General features: G+C 44.5%; 1 protein-coding gene across 8 annotated transcripts in view; it reads right to left on the minus strand.

Moving 5' to 3' along the window:
- The window catches only part of prdm16 (PR domain containing 16), a 265,795-nt gene that overhangs the window by 43,976 nt on the left and 199,319 nt on the right, over positions 1 to 22,500 (minus strand). For 7 of the 8 annotated variants that reach the window (XM_080763705.1, XM_080763706.1, XM_080763703.1 and 4 more), the window contains exon 4: positions 21,013 to 21,063. The exons of the other annotated variant lie outside the window; for it this stretch is intronic. In XM_080763705.1, the coding sequence (XP_080619831.1) occupies positions 21,013 to 21,063 (51 nt within the window). The remainder of the gene's footprint in view (positions 1 to 21,012; positions 21,064 to 22,500) is intronic. 8 annotated transcript variants of the gene reach the window in all.

Raw genomic sequence — 22,500 nt, forward strand, 5'->3', positions numbered from 1 at the left:
ATTGTCAAAGTGTCCCAACTCCCAACTCACTAATGACACATGTTACTTTTGTATACTGACCATCACACAGCCATCCCATGTGTGTGTACAGTATGTGTGCACGTGTGTATGTGCACGTGCATGTGCTCCCCACACAAAAGGCATTTGTGTATTTTTATGTGATCGTAAACTGTTCCAACACGGTCACATGAAACAATTTATGTAATATTAATTATAATTCACAACCAACCAAAAGGTTGACATATTGTGGGCCACAAGTCACTCACTACAGTAAAAATCCTCAATGCAGATTCATTAATGTAAATCTAGTCAGAATGAGTAGACCTGTGACGGCTGATTTTGAGTCATACCGTTACACTGTACACATCTATTGCTCTTTACTCAGTACTTCATACCGTTACACTGTACACATCTATTGCTCTTTACTCAGTACTTCAAGCGTAATTGGAAAGAGACAAAAATACATGCAGCAGCAACAGTGGCGCAAAGCAACTTAATTAGTGACTTAGTTACGTATAAAGTATTAACTAATTTACTTTATATGCACTCAGTACAATTTTGAGGGATTTACCTTTGTTGAGTATTTCCAATTTCCATTACTTTTACTTCTACTCCAATACATCTCGGATCCAAATATTTGAAAACATACATTAAACTACTTCAGCCATACATTGTGGACATTAGAAAATAGCTTGGGAAAAATGCATCACATGCGTCGGAAACTTGAAATATGGGATATTCTGCATAATGAGTACTTTTACCTTTGGAACTTTAAGTACATTTTGATGCCAATACTTTTTGTACTTTTACTCAAGTAGGCTAATAGAAATCAGGTATCATTAATTCATTGTCCATCAGTGAGACAGAACAGGTTGCCATGTGCTGTGTTAAGACTTTCAGGTGCCTTTAAGCAGGAAGTGTATGTCTGTGTGTGTGTGTGTGTGTGTGTGTGTGTGTGTGTGTGTGTGTGTGTGTGTGTGTGTGTGTGTGTGTGTGTGTGTTTCTGCGTGCGTGCGTGCGTATATGTTGTAGAGCAAGGCAGAGCGTTCAGGCTGGACCTCGTTAATGAAATGCCTGTGCGTTATTTACTGCCCCTTGTTAAAAGGCTGGGATGTTGGATTAAGGTGTGTGTGTGTGCATGTGTGCATGTGTGCTCGCGTGCGTGCGCGTGTGCGTGTGTGTGTGTGTGTGTGCATGACATTTGTGTGAGCGTGTTACCCAAGCCCCCAGTGAAGCTCTCCAATGTTGAGGCGCTCGGCCATAGTGGTAAGAGTGGGGACTGCAAGTGGACCCGTGGAGTTATGACGAAGAAACCCTGTGCATCTGGGCTTTAACATTGAGCGATCGTTTGCACTTCCACATTTTGGACACAAAATTTTGGTGTCCTAATCGAAGAAATGCGGAAGTAGACGGTTCTTCCGGGTGCTTCAAAACGCCACTGAGCAACTTCCACTGAAATTAATAGCAGGGTGGCGGGGCTATCGCTCCGGTTCAGTCCCTATCCTTTTACTACTCTATGGTGCTACCCAGTGGTTCTCAAAGTGGGGACCCCAGCGGTCCATGAGGGAGTTCCAGGGGGTCCCCATGCAGCTAAATGATAGTTATAGGAACCAAATGGACCCTGATGTGACTGTAACCCTAACGGGTCCATTTGTTTCCATTTGTACACTCTCAGAGTTAAATTAACATTGATTTCACAATATAAATTGGGGGTCCCAGAGATAGAAGGGTCCCTGGTATATGTTTTCAAATGGGGGTCCATGGGCTAATAAATGTAAATTTGGGGGTTCTTGACAGGAAAAAGGGTGTGCGTGTGTGTGTGTGTGTGTGTGTGTGTGTGTGTGTGTGTGTGTGTGTGTGTGTGTGGTTTATGTCCGGATGTTTACATGTTTTTTGTGTGTGTTATATATGGTATACTATATGATAAATATATGGGTATATGCACAAGGAGGTATGACTGTGTGTTTTATGAATGTGTGTTCATGCATGTGTATGTGCACGTGGGGCTAGTGTGATTGAATGTGTGCGTGCGTGCGTGTATAGCTGTAGTGAGTGATATGTGTGTCTGCATTGCTGGTGAATGGCTGTTGGAATGGGGCCCTTTCCACAGAGTCATCTTTATGATATGTATTTAGGGCAATTAGTGAGGAGATATATTGACTCATTATAGCAAAGCAGGCGCAGCAGTGTAAAAGGACTAAATATATGAACATTACACATGGGGTCACACACTTTATGAACAGCACGCAGCAGGGTACGTTGCCAACTATACCAGGAACTCAAATAAGCGACAAACCGGCCGGACATCACTTATTTCTTATTTATTAAGAAAAATAAGGAATGCTCAGAAAAAGAAAAAATCCTCAATCTTTGCTGTCAGGAAGAAACCACCTAACTCCAAAATGTTAGGAAATGAAGGAAACCATATCATTTTAAAACAAAGCAAGTTAGGTGGTTTCCTCCCGACAGCAACGATATTATATTAAGCGCTTGAACCCTGCAGCATGCGTCCATATTCTGGGTGGAAAATCTTGTGACGTGTCGCGAGCTTGTAGATCTGCTATTTTTTGCAAAGAGTGTTTGGTAGATCGAACAAAGTGGTCCAAGTACAAGTGCTATAGAGACAACTCAGGTCCAGTTTAGTATAGGCTAAGTCTAGAGCTGTAGTTCTCAAACCATTTCATATATTTGTTTGCGGACCGGACCCCCATCTCAAAGATATCTTTAAAAAAATAGCATCTACAAGCTCATAGCATGGCACAAATTGACACACTATGAGCTTGCATATCAGCTATAAGTATAAAATATGGTTAAAGTGATTCAAATTATTGTAAAGCTATACTAACAAATAGGACGTTTGGCAACATATAGTAAAGCTTTATGTGACACATGACATGGCACATATGAACAGAAAAACACACAAGCACATACAGGTGCAGGCATGACTAACACAAATGTCCTCATATGTATATTAAAGTACATACACATAGTCACATACACAGCACACAGCGTTTGGGAATTGCTAAGCTACGGTAGTGCAACAGTAGCTTTAGAGCTTCAACACTGGTCTCTGTCAAAGACAACGTGAGGCAATAAAGATCATTGGGCAGATTTAAAAGTCGAGTGAACTGGCTTTTTATTGGCTCTAAAACAAGAGTAAATTGTAAACAGCGAACTGGTTATTTATTGTATGACCGGAAAGCAGATGCAGTGAACTGCAAGTTTCTTGTTTATTGTCTAAAACATTGGTAATCAAACTGGCGTCTGGGGACCCCCAGGGGTCCTTGCGTGGGTTCCAGGCGGTCCACAGAAAAATTATAGCTAATAGGTTACGTCATAACAAACATTTTAACCACTTCATCCATTTATATGTTGGCTATTCAAAAGTAGCAGATGTTGCCTACAAGCTGACACGCTGCTATTTTTGAAAGTATTCGAAAATATATTGAAAATGTTTGGAAACATTTGAATAATTTAGATATTCCGGGGGTACCATGGCACAACACCTTTTCAGGCGGGGGTCCACTGCCAAATATATTAATTTGGGAGTCCTTGACATGAAAAAGTGTGAGAACCACTGATTTATCATAAGTGAGTAAGCATGAGTGTTGGCAAGTTTATCGTCTAAAAGAGTCTGCGTGTAAAATGGCTGCTTCTATAAGATCTGTCTGATTTACACAGTGATGTAAGGCTAGCTGGTATAGCCACAGCTGTAGCTTCCGCCTCACCAAAGCCTTTATCTATTAAACACTGACACACTGCGCACACGCACACAGGCGCGCGCACACACACACACACACACACACACACACACACACACACACACACACACACACACACACACACACACACACACACACACACACACACACACACACACACACACACACACACACACACACACACACACACACACACACACACACACACACACACACACACATATCAAGTCACACCTCATAAACAACAAGTGTTATCACTTTGGAACAACATCCTGTCTTTTCTTATGAAAGAAATGTGTGCATGGGTGTGTGTCTGCTTATTATGTTTATGTGTGAAGTGTGTGCATGCGTGTTTTGGTGTATATACTATCTTTGTAGTTGTTATTTTGCGTCATGTTAGCATCAGAGGACAGTGTGTGTGCGTGTGTGTATGTGTTCGTGCGTGTATGTGTGCGTGCGTGTCTTTATGAGCTGAATCCAAGCCACCACACATTTCCACAAATCCACCTTAGACAAGAAAGGAAAGAAATGTATAATGAAAAAAAGTCTTTACATAATAAAAAAACCATCCCGAGTTTTGAAAGGGTCCAACATTCATAATGTTATTGTACAGAAAATAAACTACAGTGGGACTATATTGTACAAAAGCAAACGTTCCCCTGCTCCTCTTGAAACATGAAGGATGTAGATGAAGGTGTAATTGGAGGACCTAGGCCAACTATGTTAAATCAATCAAAACCAATGGACTTGCAGCGGGGATAATGGGGAGTCCAAAAAAACAGGCTAAGGAAGCGTGCATTCAACGCTAGAACAACTTGACCTCCAAGTCTATCGACTGACATCGGAAGCCAAAAACAAAACCCGGGACAATTCCTGGAACTGAGCAAACACAAACAGGGAAGTAGCGCCGGGCACATACACATACATGGCGGCGTGGAACACTATCAATTATTTATTAACGCCTGCATAAAAAGAATACTTCCTTCGATGAAATGCTTTTACTTTTTTTCTTTTTTTTGTACAATGGAAATGGAGGGAAGAGAGAGAGAGAGAGAGAGAGAGAGAGAGAGGGTGACTGAAAGGGGAAGAGGAGGATATGAACAGACATACTGTACCAGTAAAGGGCCGTTCACACTGAGCACTATAACAACTATAAATGTAAAAATATAGCTTTAAAAAATACACGTCAAGTGCAGTGGATGAAAGAGCAGAGTTCACACCAACTGTAAATGAAAACCTGTCTGAACAAGTGAGAGGTGCAAAAGACTCAACTTCCCATCATGCACCTCTGCACAGTGTGAAGCTCAACAGCGTCACACTTTGTCACCTGTTGGTAACCGAAACATGCACATAGATAGAGACACAGGGACAGACATTTCTGCTGGGCATTGGAGTGCAGGTCGCACCACTCAAAAATACAACGGTGAACGATAGACATACGACCCACAGAATGCAGACACAAAGACCAACCCACGAAAAAAAGAAAGAAAAAAGAAAACAATAGGAACATAATTTGTGATCTATTATGATCTAAGCCAGGCAGCATGGGTTTTGAGCTGAGAGAGAGAGAGAGAGAGAGAGAGAGAGAGACCCACAGACTATGGGCTACACAGTCAGTCAGTTCCTGGTCAGCATCAAATCAACATCGGCCCATGAATGAATCGACATTCATCCCTGTCAGCCGCTGCCTCATTCCTGGAATCTTGGCCGAGCGTGCTGACGGAACACAGCCGATGTCACGTCTGTCTCCAGCTATCTTCTACCCGGGATTTCAACCCGGGACTCTGGAGCGAGCGCCGTGTGCATGCCCCCCCCGGCCGTCCCGTGTGCACGGCACGCACGCTGCGCCGCGCCGCGGAGAGAGAGAGCCTCCATGTAGCGAGGCCCTGCATGGTGCATTCTGTATAAGATCAATGGGTTGGCAGGGAGAGAGACCGTGCTGCTTGCTTGGTATAATGGCACATGATGAGAGACAACGGCTATAGGGCACACGGTATATATACGAGAGAAGAGGAGGGGGCAGAACGTTATTATGGACTGAGAATGGAGGTGAGTGGAGGAGTTCAGACTGAGCATTAACCACATGAAGTAGCATTGTAGTATAGCATCCCTACACTAGCCTGTCATGATAGACCAACAGTCAATGGAGAAAGAAAAAAGAAAAAAAAAGAAAAAAGGTCAGAATGCTTTGCAGTGTGATAGGCCTACACATTGTGAGCATTGGGAGGGAGGGAGATGTTGTTGTTTGTAATATCTGTGATTGTGCTTTGGCAACACTTGTAAAACGTCATGCCAATAAAGCCTGTTGAATTGAATTGAATTGAGAGAGAGAGAGAGAGAGAGAGAGAGAGAGAGAGAGAGAGAGAGAGAGAAAGAGAGAGGTGTATTATTTTCCTGCTACATTATAATGTATATAATTCTCAGGCATCATGACTTCAACTTCTTTAACTCTGTAAAGCGTGCAGTGAGCTTGCAGATCTGCTATTTTAAAAATGTATTATCTTGGAAAGATTGTGACTAGTATTTTTGAATACTTCTATGCTGTGTGGAGGTCCACGGCCACATACTGTACATATTCATTCAGGGGTTCTGTGAGAGGCACTGCTCTGCTCTGTCCAGCAGGATTAGGTGTAGTTACACAGGCATGTGTGATGCCAGGGGACCTGTTAGCTTCCCTCCTACCAGGATTAAGAGAAGATCTGGCCATTCTCACAGCACAGCTGCCACAGGATAGGTGTGTGTGTGCGTGTGTGTGTGTGTGTGTGTGCGCGTGCGTGCGTTCAAGCATGTGTTCACGCACGTGCGTGTATTCAACTCGTCACTGTGTCTTTGTAACCCTGAACACCTCTTGTTCTACTTTCAACAGGGGCTAAGACCATGCAGGCAGGGAGACCGAGCCTACAAAATGCTCTCTCTCTCTCTCGCACGCACACACACACACACACACACGCGCGACTCGCTCTCTGTCCTGATATTTTTGGCCAGGGCTTTGGCTCTGGTTCAAGTGTGAACACAATACAGCTATTGAGATCATGACTAGCACCTCCAGCTTGAGCTGCGGCTAAGCGCTAGCTTTAGCGCCTTCAGCTAGCACCTCGCATTTTAACCCCACCCCCCTCCCCGTACACACACACGCCTCCTTCCTCCTCTTTCCTTCATCCTTGTTTTGACTCACCCAGAGACCCCTACTCAGCACTCTCTCTCACTACCCCATGAAGTACCCCAGTAAACTTCACCCTGACTCTTTGGCTCCAAAGGGCCCCGACACGCAGGTAATGGATCCTGCTTGCCCACCTCCGCACAGGGGCCCATATATCCCATCCAACATTCATTATAAGAACGCTCATCCCCTTTCCTGTGTGTGTGTGTGTGTGTGTGTGTGTGTGTGTGTGTGTGTGTGTGTGTGTGTGTGTGTGTGTGTGTGTGTGCGCGTGCGTGCGTGCGTGCGTGCGTGCGTGTGTGTGTGTGTGTGCGTGCGTGCGTGCATGCGTTTATGCGTGAGTTCGTGCGAGCGCGCATCCCATGAGCCATCTGTTTTGTGTTAGATCCAATATTAAGAGTGTGTCAGTGGCTGAGGTCTGGCTGATGGCTATCAATCTGCCCTTTAAAGCATAAAGGGAAATATTGGAGGAGGAGGAGGCCCCCCCCCCCCCCTCGGCGGAGCTAATGGCTAAACGGCTGCATTAAGGCCCACAGCGGAGATGAGGCCCACGGTGGAGCTGCAAGAGAAGGCGGCCACGACTGAGGGGGTCTTCCTGACAGTAATAAAATGAAAATCACACCCGTGTGTGAAGTGAGGGGCGCAAACGCGAGGCTATGTGAGCATATTGTCCCCATTTTTTTATGTTTTTTTAAATAATAATTGGATATAGAAGGTTTCCACCTGACAGTGACCAGCAGTTGGCCGGATGGATCTGCTATTTTCAAAAGAATTTCACACATTTGAAAACTTGGGAAAAATGGGACATTCTGCATAATGAGTATATACGTTTACAAGTCACTTCAATGTCAATACTTTTGTACTTTTACTCAAGTAAATTTTGACTTAAGGAATTTTACATGTAACTGAGTATAAGGTCTATACATTGCAGGATATCATATATTAAAAATGAGTTTTTCCACCACTGCAGAACAGTGAGGAGGACAGTGGTGGTGGGGAGTGGGAGAGGGGAGGGGGAGGGGGGGGAGTACAGACAGATAAATGAGGGGGAGGAGCAGGGTGTTGACACACTCCTCCTCCTCCTTGTCAGATAACAGATAACTGCACCGCCAGTGTTTAGACACACCGTGAGTGGTGTCATCAATCACGCTGCAGCAGAGCCACGGCCAGCGCGTGCGTGTACATGCACACATGCACACACACACGCACGTGTGTACATGCACACGTGCATGTACACAAGCACACATGCACACGCACACACGCACACACACACACACACACACACACACACACACACACACACACACACACGAGAGAGAGATGATTAGTAAGGGGTGACAACAGATAGCTCTATTAGCGCATCTCACAGGTCAGACTATATACCCTCTTTTTCACACGTCATCACACACACGTGTGTGCACACACACACACACACACACACAGCCGGTAGTTTCTTCCATATCTACAATATTCCAGTCGCGCAGCGTGGCAGAGGAACACAGGCGGCTGTCTGTCCATCGTCAGACTGGACTAAAGAGCAGATTTTATGGAGATAGAATTGGACTGTTTTATGAGCCAGAGTCTCCTTGATGTGCACTTGTATTTCAGACTTATATAGTTCTGTGATGTGCCAACACATGCACTGGGTATTGAAGCATACTGTGTGCTGCGTGTGTGCGTGCGTGCAAATTTGTTCGTGTTCACGTGTGTGTGTAGGCAGTTTAGAGACCAGGATTACTGCATGTTTTTTTTAGAATATACCTATACTTTCTTAGCTTACGCATGTTTCATGATAAATGTTTTTATGTGATGTATTCCCCATGCTTTTTGTTCTTGCTTAATGTAAGTCGCTCTGGATTAAGAGCGTCTGCTAAATGCCTAAATTGTAAATTGTAAATTGTATACTACCTAACCTATAGGGGACACCTGATATGTCATAATATCATTAAAATATTAGTGGTTTGCTCCACTTGCAATACCTATACCTATACTATACCAGTGGTTCAATATACATCACTTTAGACCAGTGGTTCAATACCTACACCGCTTTAGACCAGTGGTTAGACAAGTTTGGTCCTTGGAGGAGTTCCAGAGGGTCTCCAGCTAAATGTGTTTACTGTGGCTATTTGCAGTGGCTATTAAAAAAAAAAAAAACTCCTAAACCCAAAAGTATTTGGAAATTGTTGAATCATTTTGGATATTTTTTGCATAACACTTCGGTTTTGGGGGGGGGGGGGGGGGGGGGGGGTCCCTGGCACAAAACCTGTTCATGTCGGGGTCCGTGGCCGAATACATGTGAATTTGGTCCTTGATGCGAAGAAAGTTTGAGAGCCACTGCTTTAGACAAAGTCATGGCACGGGCACCATGGGTCAGGAAGGACAGAGAACAAGGGCACAGTCCCAACTGTATCTCCCATCTGGAAAGCCCTCATTAAGACCCAAACGGCCCACGGCGGCCAAACCACCATTAAAGTCACCCTAGCAAACAACAGTGACTTTCAAACGAGCGAGTGACTAATAACCCTGCCATTATACGAGCATACCTGTAGCTTTCACCGAGACCGAGCAACTTATTTTTTTCCTCCGACGCGATATCCCGAGCTCCCTGCGGTCACATTAAATGCCGGGGAATAATTTCACCATTCACAAAACAACTCTCGGAGACCACTTCCCTTAAGGAACACAATCAGGCATAATTGGCCAATCAACGTAGGGAACAAACACGGCGGTGTGTAACCTCGCATGGCGGACACAAAGTCATGCAGTCGGACTTGAAGAACACAAAAAACAAGAGGAACAAGTCCTGCTGTTATTCACCTGATTATAATATACTGTATGCTTGGGTCAACACGTGTAATAATAATGTATTTCATCGTTTTGTTTGTAGATTGGCATAGAGATTTGGTGAAGAGGGGAGGGAAAAAAAGAGCGATTTGGTGAAGAGGGGAGGGAAAAAAAGAGCAGACCAAGTATAGAGCCCTGGGGAACTGGTGTAATGGGTTACACTTAGTTCTACTGTACACTTAGTGGTTAGAAATACTTCAATAATGAGAGGTGCTCATTGTGAGTTGGGGGGGGGGGGTTTCATATCTAGGGGAGACAGAATGTATTATATTTAAACTAAATAATGAAGAACTCAATGTCAGGAATTCCAGATTGAAATCATCCACTGCTGTGTTGGTTGTACAGCACCAAACTCCCTCACGCTGCATTCATTTAGGGATTTATGTTCGGGACATATCCACAGCAGTGTCGTACGTTTTGAGGATAATCACATACTCAGTGTAGATCAGCGGACCTCAACCTTTTCTTGAAAATCACTACAGCCCCCAAACGGCTGCCGTGTTAAGAGGTCAGATGGGTGGGCTGCACTGCGTGCATTGCGTGCATTTTCAGAGCATGCATATTTTAATGATCAATTCATTGATTCTTCTGTTCCAGCATGGATCAATGGAATACTTGGTATACTTTAGGTTCCAATTGATCACAATGGAAATGTCTTTCAAAGAAATACCATGAAATCTTTTATATTAATGTTATATCATTCCAGTCTTAGTGTTTTGTCAATTATTTAGGGGCCCACTTGCAATACGATCGCCGGCCCACCGGTGGTCCCCAGGCCACAGGTTGAACACCACTGATGTAGATTGACAGGTGCCACAACGTATGTGTTCAAAGTGAAATGCAAAGTGTGCAATCGGGTGATGAACGACACAGCATTGATGTGCATAAATATGATTGGTAGGAAAGAGCTTCAAATCACATATACTCTGACAGTGCTGATAAAGCAAAAAAAATGTTTCCTCTGTCATGTCCCACAGTCTGGCTTGTGAAGTCATCACAGAAAGCAGACAGATATACATACCACTGGAATAAACTGAAAGCATCACTAAATCAAGTATATTGATGCCGTCTGCGTCCGAATGTTGGTGGTATATGATCAATAGCATTGATGACACTTAAGTTGCTGTGGGCCGTCGCCCTGCACTTAGATGTCATTATCTATTATCGACGGGCTATCGATCAGTTCAGCCCCATGGAGAAGACTAAATGAAAATGCAGCCATGCAGGGAGGGAGTCAGACTTCATAAGACAGATTAATCAGAGAACAGGAAACAGTGGGATGAATTCTTAAACTTCTTTGTAGCGAGCCTGAAGGGCTTTTTTCTTCTCCTTGCCAAAATCGAAATCTGCTCTTGCCCTTTCCGTGATCTCACTGTGGCCTAATCCCTTAATAAGTGCAAATGTTCCTGCTTCCCTTTAGCTGACAGAAACAGCACGTTTACAAAACCCTGTCTCAGCGCGAGCCTCGTTCGTGGAAACTGTGGACATGATCGGCAATTTGCATATAGTGAGAACACAATACAAACATTTATCTAAAAACTTCCTTGTACAGTATGTGTGTGGATTGTCTGTATACTTCCATGTCGTTGCTGTCGGGATGATGATATACTGTAGATATGACGACACATTGAAGTTAGACAACACACTCCATATTTGGGCATAGCTGCATTGGGAACTCCTTAAGGTTATGGCTGAATCATGGTGTCATATGGAATGAATTAAGTACTGGCCATATGGAGCGTGTCTTGAGTGTACAGGGTTTGATGAGGTCAGATCAACATATGGAATGTCAGAACAGGTGAGCTCCATATATGGAGATCTAAGGGTGGTAGTGGGGGCAGTGTCTTGAGTGTATAGGGTTTGATGAGGGCCCAGGTAGGGCCGGGCCTTCATATTCGGGCCTGTTGAGAACTCTAGTTTTCGTGGCTACACCAATAACTGAACCCGTCTAGAGTTTGAATGGACAGGTATCAGTTAAAAGGGAGACATCAAAGAGGAAGGACGGGTGGGGATGGATCAACATATGGAATGTCAGAACAGGTCAGCTTCATATATGGAGATCTAAGGGTTTGAGGTCAGATGTAGAGTTTTCATAGTAATCTAGTAATAAAAGAGGTTTCTGCCCAGCAACAGCAACATAATTGTGTACCTGCATTGTGTGCGTGCGTGCGTGCGTCTCTCTCCATGTGGGCCTGAGTGTGTTAGTTGTCCTAATTACTATCCAAACAACACAACAGATCTTTTTCAGCTCAAAGGGGGGGCGGGAGGGGGGGCGTATTCCCTGTGACCTCCCCGTGCGAGCGCTGTCTGTGGTCCTGAGGGGGTGTTTGGGAGGTAAATATGTTGCCCGCACCTCTACCCCTACTCGTATACCCCTGACCATTTACTTCCCAGCGTGTAGCGCAATTAATCAGCCACCAGCTAATTTGGGGACTTAGCGGCGCATATATGTAAATGAAAGGCAAACAAAGGGAAAATGGGTGATGGATGACAGGGGAGGGCTTTCTGGAAGGGCCCGCGTGGGACACTTAGTTCCGCAACGCTAATTAAAAAGCCATAGCATCGAGGCAACTCATTAGCCGCAACCTGCTATACGTGAGCCCTGGCGTGTGCGACGCGAGGTATAGCCTGCAACGGGGGAGAGAGAGAGAGTAAGAGAGAGAGAGAAAGAGAGAGAGAGAGAGAGAGAGAGAGTGATAGACGTGGGCATTGTGTTCGAGCAGAGGTGTCCGTGTGGGCACATATAAGCCTGGCCAAATTAGCTTAGTTGCATTAGCTCTCCTGTGCCATTAACCATTAGCTTAGGACCGGGGTGTGTGTGTGTGTGTGTGTGTGTGTGTGTGTGTGGGGGGGGGGTGTAGGGGCTGACGAAAGGTTAGGGTAAGCATGGCAATTAGAGCTGTAATAATAGGATAAACAACAACAGCGGCTGATGGAGGGAGTGAAGCGCGCGCTGCGCGCAAACATCAGGAATGGAAGCTATAACGCAGAGGCTTTCACTCATATTGATCTGTAGCACCATGGAGGACAAGGGCCGTGATGAGGTCACATGACTCTGTTCAGCCCACACACACACACACACACACACACACACACACACGTTCTGTGTACTGCGCATATTTTGTATAAGTAAACTCACCTATAACGTTTCTGTCGGGCAGAAACCGATATAATATCAAGTTTTTCAATTTTGTGTTTTTGTTGTTGTTGTAAATCAATTAAAGCCCTGCTTGATCATACTACAGCGTCACACTAAGCATCAGAAGTAGCAGATCCACAAGCTAACATGGCGGAAATCGCGACGTGTTTTGAGCTTGTCGATCATTCTGCTATTTTAGCTATTATTTTTTTATTTTAATCGAGAAAAGTAACGTAAGTAAATATATGTGTGTATATACGTGCAATACGTGTATTATTTATGTGTGAGAGTATCAGGTTTGTGTGTGTATACATAGTATAATTAACATGCATGCTTATTTATGTCCAATGTCCAAGTCATGTACTTGTGTTACATGTCTCTCTCTCTCTCTCTGTACTGTCAAAGCATTTCATCATCCCCTGCTGCACAACCATCTCCATTTACTTCATAACAAAAAACTCCAAAATAACATTTCCATAGAGGAGGAGGGGGGGGGGGGGGGTGTGGAGGGGATGGGTGAAAAAAAGAAACAAGTGGCAGAAACAAGCACTGTGGGATCAATGGTGCAAAAAATTGGTTTTATCGAGTGCCGCGTGGCTCACATTTCCTCCAGACACAGATAAGAGAATGGAAGGGCGAGCATGTGTGTGCTGTACGTGTGCGTGTGTGTGTGTGTGTGTGTGTGTGTGTGTTCGCGTGGTTGTGAGAGAAAAAGAGGGGGCGAGAAAATAAATGAGATTATTGATGTTACAACGTCGAATATAATTGCTGAGATTTGAGCGGAGAGGAGAGAGAGGGGAGGCTGATGGGTTCGCTGATCCGTACAACGCTTTGTTTGGGAGAAAGGCCAACGAGTCAGGGAATTTTGGATTGTGACCCCGGGTGTCTGTGTGTGTGTGTGTGTGTGTGTGTGTGTGTGTGTGTGTGTGTTACTTGACTCATTTAGATCGCCTTTGGACGTGTTTTGTAATATGAATTGAGTGCGGTTCACAACTCTGTTCTGTATGCGCTCGTAACACTCTGGTTCCGGTGCGATGGAAAAAAAAAAAAACAGATGTGAAAATTCCGCTGGCTTATGCTGTAACGCAGTTTTTAAAATCGTAATATCTCGTATTTTTCTTCCAGGCTGCGTTTTGGATCAGAACAAGCTTGATATGCGACTCATTTCTATAAACGATATGATCGCCGGTTACAAAATGTATATATATCAAATAATTAAACATTCGTGGGACCTGTTACGTAGCGAATATTCACTTCCTGGTTCTTCGTTTCCGAGTGAAACGCCTTTCAAAATAAGACGGTTCTCCATAGAGATGAATGCGTGGCGGTTCTCGAGTACACAATTGACAGACAGACAGACAGACAGACAGACAGACAGACAGACGTCCCATGTGCAAACGTGCATGTGCATGTGCATGTGCATGTGCATGTGCGTGTGCGTGTGCGTGTGCGTGTGCGTGTGCGTGTGCGTGTGTGTGTGTGTGTGTGTGTGCGTACGTACGTACGTACGTACATGTATACACCCACAACACAAGCACACATTCAGTAGCTCGAATGCTCTGGGGAGGTTCTCGGCTTCAAGATGGAGTCAGAAATCTCATCTCATTCACAAAGCAAACATTCCAGCTTTGCAGCCCTTTTCAACACTTTCCACTAATTCTGGCCATTTCCAGCATACATCATCTTCACATAAGCAAACAGTGGCTCTCACTTATAATTGGAGCAGAGGAGAAGCTTAGAACACGACCTATGCCTTTCAGAAAGTTTACTAAAAAGTTGCTTAAGTTTTATCGTGATTTGAATCCCATAGAGATATTTGAGTTGCAGTAAACCAGATACCCTAATTGTATATACTGTATTTTTACCCGACTCTCATGCACTTTGTCTTCCTTCTCTTTAATCTAGTCTTGGAAGTGTCAAAAAGTTTTGATGCACTATGAAATTACATTTTCAATTATTCTAAAATGGTGTTCTAAAGAGGAAACCAGAAACCAGAATATATTAGTCTCCACATTTTCTAAAGCAGGAAATTAAACCAAATACAGTGCATTTAAAACAAACCTCTGCTAATTGTATACATTCACAGCGGTACAACTAACACCATGTATTTGCTTTACATTGAATATTTAGGTATTTCAACATTCAGACACATGTAGAAGTCCAGATCAGGATATCCATCCCAAAAGGCACCTGTCCTCCGAGAGAAAATTGTCAGGGGGACCTGAATAAGGACCCTGTGGAACTCCCTCCTATACCTGAGACACAATGGCATCAAAGCTCTGGATGGAAATCAGACTCTTGGCCTATTCAGCACTATGTCATTCCTTGTGATCTCTGCATCTGTGCCGTGTTGTGTTGCTTGTGTGTGGGTGTGTGTGTGTGTGTGTGTGTGTGTGTGTGTGTGTGTGTGTGTGTGTGTGTGAATAAATGTGCACATCTGTGTGTCAATGCAGAAACATTCTTGCTATTGGGATTTAGTGTATGTGTGTGTGTGTGTGTGTGTGTGTGTGTGTGCGGGGGGGGGGGGGGGGGGGTCTCTTGGGTGTGCATCCTGGCCATCTCCCATTACACATGAAGGGGGGGGGGGGGGGGGTGGTGGGCAGAAGGGGTGTGTGTGTGTGTGTTTGTGTGTGTGTGTGTGTGGGGGGGGGGGGGCATGGCAATTGGATCCCAGAGGTAGGCAATGGTCTCCCTGCCAAGTCGCTCATATTTTCAAGCTGACCATTTTATGGCTGGATCCGTAAAATAAGTGGTGAGCCGCTTGGCCCCGGGTTGACACAACCTCCATAAATACTGAGCTCTCTGTAGCCGTGCAGCAACACTGCTCTGAGGGAGACAGACATGACCGTCGTGCTTCAGTGACGTTGGACCTGCATGGTGACATGTATCCATCTCTATATCTCTCTTCAGTGACGTTGGACCTGCATGGTGACATGTATCCATCTCTATATCTCTCTTCTTCAGTGACGTTGGACCTGCATGGTGACATGTATCCATCTCTATATCTCTCTTCTTTTCAGAAAGAATGACGGCACTGCATGTGTCCGGCAGAAACCGCTTGTCTACATATTTGAACTTTTTTGTTAATTTTCATAAATTAATGCCCATATAAGCAATACTTAATTGATCTTACTACAGCGTCACGCAGAAATATCGAAAATAGCAGATCTGCAAGCTCGAAACTATTTTGAAATTTGAATGGTTTTGTACATAATGAGGTTCCCATTAAAAGTCCCAACTTGCTCTACGCCATTGCTCTACCTCCCATATGCGAGTGTGTGCGCATGTGTGTGTGTGTGCGTGCACGTGCATGCATGCATGCGTGCGTGTATAGGTATGTGCGTGCGCTCATGCGTGTATTCAGACGGCGGGTGAGAGTGCACCTAATGACTCCAGCGCGGACCTATCAATCAACACTCTTTTGTGGACAGTGAGAATCGATGAGTCGGCACGGAGCTACCTGAGGTCCCGTGCACTTCATTTGTCATAACCGCTCGATACGTCAATGAGCAAAAACAACAGCGGGTTTCAGCCAGTCAGAGGGCTGGCGGTTAGCTGGCTTCATGCAGGACGCTTGGCCTGCTTTCCCCCCATATGCCCCCATGCTCAGGTGACTGTGAATTTACCACTGCTGGGGAAAAGGATTCCCATATTAGAAAAAAACCCCTCCTGCATCCTTATTGTGGGCAGGGCTTTCCCCACAATAACAGAAAACAGATGTATCACCGAGTATAGAGCCCTGAGGCACTCCGGTCAACCTTTATATAGGGCTTTAAGTCAAAAGTAGCAATACTTTGCCACAAGTATAGTGTCCTGCACAAAGGAGACTCTTTGTGTCTCCATAGGGAACCACTGCTGGTCATCACATTATTGGCTTAGGAATTTGACAAAAAAAATATATATATATCCATGAAGTCTCCATGGGGAGAGTATAAAAAGTAAGTAAGCCATGAGGCCCATAGAGCAGGAGCCTCTGCTGTTTCTGTAGCGTGAGTATTATAAATAATGAACCTTATTTCCGGGGTGAACTATCCCTTTAAGTAAAATAATTAGAATCAAAATATACTATTATTGATCATTAAAGGACCACTTCACTCACTCAACTTATCTTCATATAATTGTTCATAATAAAAAGAAACTCTACAAGACTACACGTCTTCATGCGATCGGCTGGTGGATTGTTGTGAAGAATATTACCAATACCATATTCTAGAGCAGCTTTTAACTCTGGCCGTTAATGAGAGGAAAACCATTGTATACATATGGATAGTTGAAAGGCGCTCAACAAGCTCATTGTACTGTGACACGTTGTGAGCTTGTAGAGGGCCTGGTATACAGCCCTGGGGTACTCCGGTCAGCTAAACTGTAGGGTTTAAGTGATTATTTTAACTCCACAAGTTGTAAAAAAGAAAAGGGGGAACCAAAGGGTCTGTTTGCTTCCATTGCGTTTGGTTCCATTCTTAACTCTTCTGAGTTAAATGAACACTAAGGATTTCATGCGTATCCATTTCAAAGCAGTATTGTACAGTGTCAAAGGTCATCCCCTTCAAGCCTATTGGCATCCATCTTTGTTAATGCTTTCATTTGTTTTTTTCTTTTACACTTTCTCTCACTACTTCTTTCTTGATAAATATAGCACGCTGATTTGCTCAATTTTCCATTATGTTTCTTGGATAATGTTTAAAATCTCACTTCTTTTGTTGTCGCCTGTCCCTTTCTTCTTCACCGTCCAGACCCCTCTGCCTCTCCTCTCACTCTCTCCCTGGCCGCTTATTGACATTTCCCTGCTATAACCTTCTCTTTTACGCTCTCCCTCAATGCGCGGCCGCCTTATCAGATGCACAGGTGGTTTGGAGTTTCATCCGACCTCCCTCTCCTCTCCTCCGGGTTATTCATCCCTTCTTCCTGTGCTCTGAAAGTCAAGCTTCTCTTTACAAAAACCCCTGCGCTCTTATCTGGGAGACCCCGCGACCCCACCGCCACTACACACACACACACACCCACACACCCACCCACCCGCGACCCCACCGCCACTAGTGGGAGAGAAAGGAGACTTGCGGCTCCCTCGGGGGAAAAAAGGAGGACAAGAGGACGCGAGGTGTGTGCGCGTGTGTGTGTGTGTGTGTGTGTGTGTGTGTGTGTGCGTGCGTGCGTGCGTGCGTGCGTGTGCGTGTGTGTGTGTGCGCGTGTGTACGCGCTCAGTGTCATTAGAGCCGTCTATGTACCAGTGCACTGTCCAAACACTTGTGATAACATACAGTGGTGCAGCAGTACCCTAGTACAGCCTACAGTGCAACTATACAGTGGCTGCCCGGGACAAAGAGACCGCAGGGAGTGAGGAGGGGGTTGATGCTGCAGGATGTATAATGTTGAATATACAACAACTCTTGAGACACACACGTATGCACACACATGCACACGCACACACACACACACACACACACACACACACACACACACACGAAAACCAAGCTTCTGTTCTGCTTCCTTTCACTAAGTGTTAGTGCTCTGATGTTTTTTTTCTTTTGTTTTCTCAAAACGGTCAGAGAGCCAGTCAAATTAAATTATAATGCACTTTGGAATATAGCATTTCCTTCCTTCCAGTTCCCAGTGTGTGCATGTGCGTGTGCGTGTGCGCGCGTGTGTGTGGCCTTTGTCACAGGCTCCACAGGTGCACCAGAGTGGACATATCCTATATTCATATCCTCATTCTATTCTGGCCTAGAGAGAGCCCACTCCCCAAGGACAACACCTGTCACGCACGCACGCACGCACGCACGCACGCACGCACGCACGCACGCACGCACGCACATGCTTTTAAGCTATCACATTCTCTTTCCTTATGGTCTGTCCATTCTGTTATTGTGCCTCCATTGCGTGCCAAATTACTCTGAATCGTCTGCTTAATGCCTAAATTGTAAATTGTAAATTGATGAAATGACAGCTACACGATCTCCCTCTCCCTCTCTGAATGTCTTTCTCTATATCTCTTTGTCTCTGACTTTCTCTGACTTTTTCTCAATTCTCTCACATTCTCTCACTCTCTATCTCAGACACACACATTATACATGTGAACCTGCACGCACGCACACACATACACACTCACACGGACGCCTCTGCCTTGCATAGTCCCCAGTGAATAGGCATTTTGCCCTTCACTGGTAACCTTATTTTGGATTTGTTTTAAATATATGAAGGTTTTATGGGCTGGGCTTTTTACTAAAAAGCCCCCCTTTTAAAATACTACACACATACATACCCACCTACATACATACATTTCAGACGTTTTAGCAGTTTTGAAGGACCCACTTTTAGGCCAGTGCACCAGAGCAAGCTTTTGCCTTTTTTTAAACCCCACCCATTTTAACCAAACACATACACACTCACACGCGCACACAAACAGGTGGTGACAAACGGGAGAGAACAATGGCAGAAATAGACGGAAGAGAAGAGGAGGAAGGAGCTCCATTCCTCAGGGACTCCATGGGAACTACATGAAAACTATAACTGACCAGTGAGGAGTCATGTTCTAAACTATAACTGACCAGTGAGGAGTCATGTTCTAAACTATAACTGACCAGTGAGGAGTCATGTTCTAAACTATAACTGACCAGTGAGGAGTCATGTTCTAAACTATAACTGACCAGTGAGGAGTCATGTTCTAAACTATAACTGACCAGTGAGGAGTCATGTTCTAAACTATAACTGACCAGTGAGGAGTCATGTTCTAAACTATAACTGACCAGTGAGGAGTCATGTTCTAAACTATAACTGACCAGTGAGGAGTCATGTTCTAAACTATAACTGACCAGTGAGGAGTCATGTTCTAAACTATAACTGACCAGTGAGGAGTCATGTTCTAAACTATAACTGACCAGTGAGGAGTCATGTTCTAAACTATAACTGACCAGTGAGGAGTCATGTTCTAAACTATAACTGACCAGTGAGGAGTCATGTTCTAAACTATAACTGACCAGTGAGGAGTCATGTTCTAAACTATAACTGACCAGTGAGGAGTCATGTTCTAAACTATAACTGACCAGTGAGGAGTCATGTTTTTTGTCTACCACTGCTAACATACGATAAATATAAAAATAACAAGTTTCAATTCCTGGAAGAAAAATAAATAAATCCTGGAATCACGTTCCCGAACATGTCTGAAGAGTTACTCATCACACAATGCTCCAGAGGCAGATTCAGACTTAAAATGGGCCATGTTCGAATGTCCTCGCATGACTATTTAAGGCGATACATTCCACAGCGGTGAGACGGGTTAGATATAGACAGGCCCATGCAGTGCAGCCTCATGGAATGGATGACATATACTGGACTGCATGTTGTGTTTAGGAGCATTTTCATCCATGTGTGTAACGCCGGGCATCTTATGCTTAGAAACGTGGGTGCAAAACAAGCGCCCGGGTGCGTGGCTCATGCAGCGGTAAACGTTTCTGCCCACCACCACGGAGGTTGTGGGTTCAAATCCACCGTCAGGTGGGTGGGTGGGTGGGTGGGGGCGAGCTAATTGTCACTGCATGTAATCCTAATATCCTATACAGGCTGTGGCAGTACCTGTCATCAGGGAGTGTTGTTGCTCATGCATCTTTGAGACGTGCATATGTACATGCATGTGATATCAACATAAGTCATATCATAACTAGTCAGATCTGGCCCAGATTAAGCTATATTATTTCAACTGGTGAAGACGTTCTGGAAATGACGTAAAGATCCTCCTCATATGGGCTGTGATCTGGCCTAGTCCTGTATGTCACCAAAGAACGTCATTTGACTTGCTGGGACTAGATTCAGCCCATCTCTTTCTGAACCGGCCTTTAGAATGGAACAATCTAATGGAATATGATATACTGTAGGTGGAGAAAGGATAGAATGCCAAAAAAAGAAAGAAAAACACCTCCAAAACAAAGCACATTTCCAAGAGTTCTACACTACAATACTACTTTATAATGTATGACTTTGCATTGTGTGTGGAACAGTCAGTGTGTTCCATGCACATGCACACACGCACACACACAAACACACACAAAGTGTGTTTCTTCCACCCGCACAAGGGACAGTATATAGAAAACCCTGCATTACAAATGATACACACATGGTAAGGTATTCAATACACGTAAAAAGCACTGTCTTACCTTTTTGATGCAGCTTTCGGGGGAGCCTGCTTCGTGGTCGTTCATCATGTGCTAAAAAAGAAACAACAATTATGCTTTAAAACCTATTCTATCGGTACAGTGTATAAACAGCCCACAAGACACAACAAGACATTAGCAACAGTTACATTACATTAATTTCCTTCTCAACCTTAAGAGAGATAATCTGACTGCTGTAACTTATGAAAAATGGGGGGTCTATATCCATGGCCGCCTCATGCTCTCCCTCTAGACTAGTGGTTCCCAAACTTTTTCATGCCAAGTACCTCCAAATTGACATTAATTAGCCCGCGGACCCCCATTTGAAAAGATATGTCAGGGACCCCCATGAGAGAAGATATACGGCTCTAGCAGTGATTCTCAACCCGTTTAATGTCAAGGACCCCCAGTTTGACATGCATATTAGTCTACGGACGCCCATTTAACACAATCAGCGCCGGGATTTCTTTAAAAATAGCAGCTCGGGGTGCCGCACAGATATGGCAGATTTTACTCTGAAAGCAACCCCCCCTTCCGTTCCGTACAGAAACCTGGAGAAATAATGTTGCTTGCTTACCTCGCTATGATTACGATAAAGTCACTCGCTAATCCCTCACGTTCATATTTTAAAACGAGAGGCATTTTTAAGTCAGAAATGAAGAGCTTAGTATATCCATGGAAGACAGTTTGATGATGTGTATAATTACATATATACTGTTTTATACTGTAGCTGGCATGTAGGTTGAAAATGATGCCTATATTTTGAATTAACGTCGAAAATTGTACTTTTCTGTATGTAGGAAGTGACCTTTTTTGAAGGTAATGGTACATTACGCATTGAGAGAGAGAGAGAGAGAGAGAGAGAGAGAGAGAGAGAGATGGGGGATGTACTGTATAGGATCATGAAGTAAAAAGGGACAAAACACTTGAATGGGAAAAGAAATACAACTGGTCTGGCAGAGAGCGAAAGAGAGCAAGAGGAAGGATGGAAAGATGAAGGTTATGAGTGTTGCCAAGGCCTGCGGGATGAAGAGAACCAACACAAAGTGTTCTGCAATGCACGCACGTGTGTGTGTGTGTGTGTGTGTGTGTGTGTGTGTGTGTGTGTGTGTGTGTGTGTGTGTGTGTGACTGTGTGACTACTGAGAGTGTTAGCTTTTTTCCTTTTGTTTGTCTGCCAGTATTCTTCTGGGCAGGTGCATGCTTGTGTTCAAGATGCAAAGAGAGGATGAATCCAGTACATCAAACAGACCGAGGAAACCAAGGCCACCCTGCAGGCATACACAGCACTGCTCATAATAGTTAGGATGGGAGAAGGACAAATTTCATGTCCGGCAGTGGCTCAGGGGTAGACTGACCGGATGGTAAACCACAAGGTTCCCTGCAGTTCAAACTCGGGCTCCCCCAGAGTTAGTGTCGAAGTGTCCTTGAGCAAGACTCTGAACCCCTAATTGCTCGCCATGTGCAGGTTGGTGCCTTGCATGGTGTCCTC

The sequence above is a fragment of the Protomyctophum bolini genome (genome assembly GCF_963924005.1).
Source record: "Protomyctophum bolini genome assembly, chromosome: 5".
NCBI lineage: Eukaryota > Metazoa > Chordata > Actinopteri > Myctophiformes > Myctophidae > Protomyctophum > Protomyctophum bolini.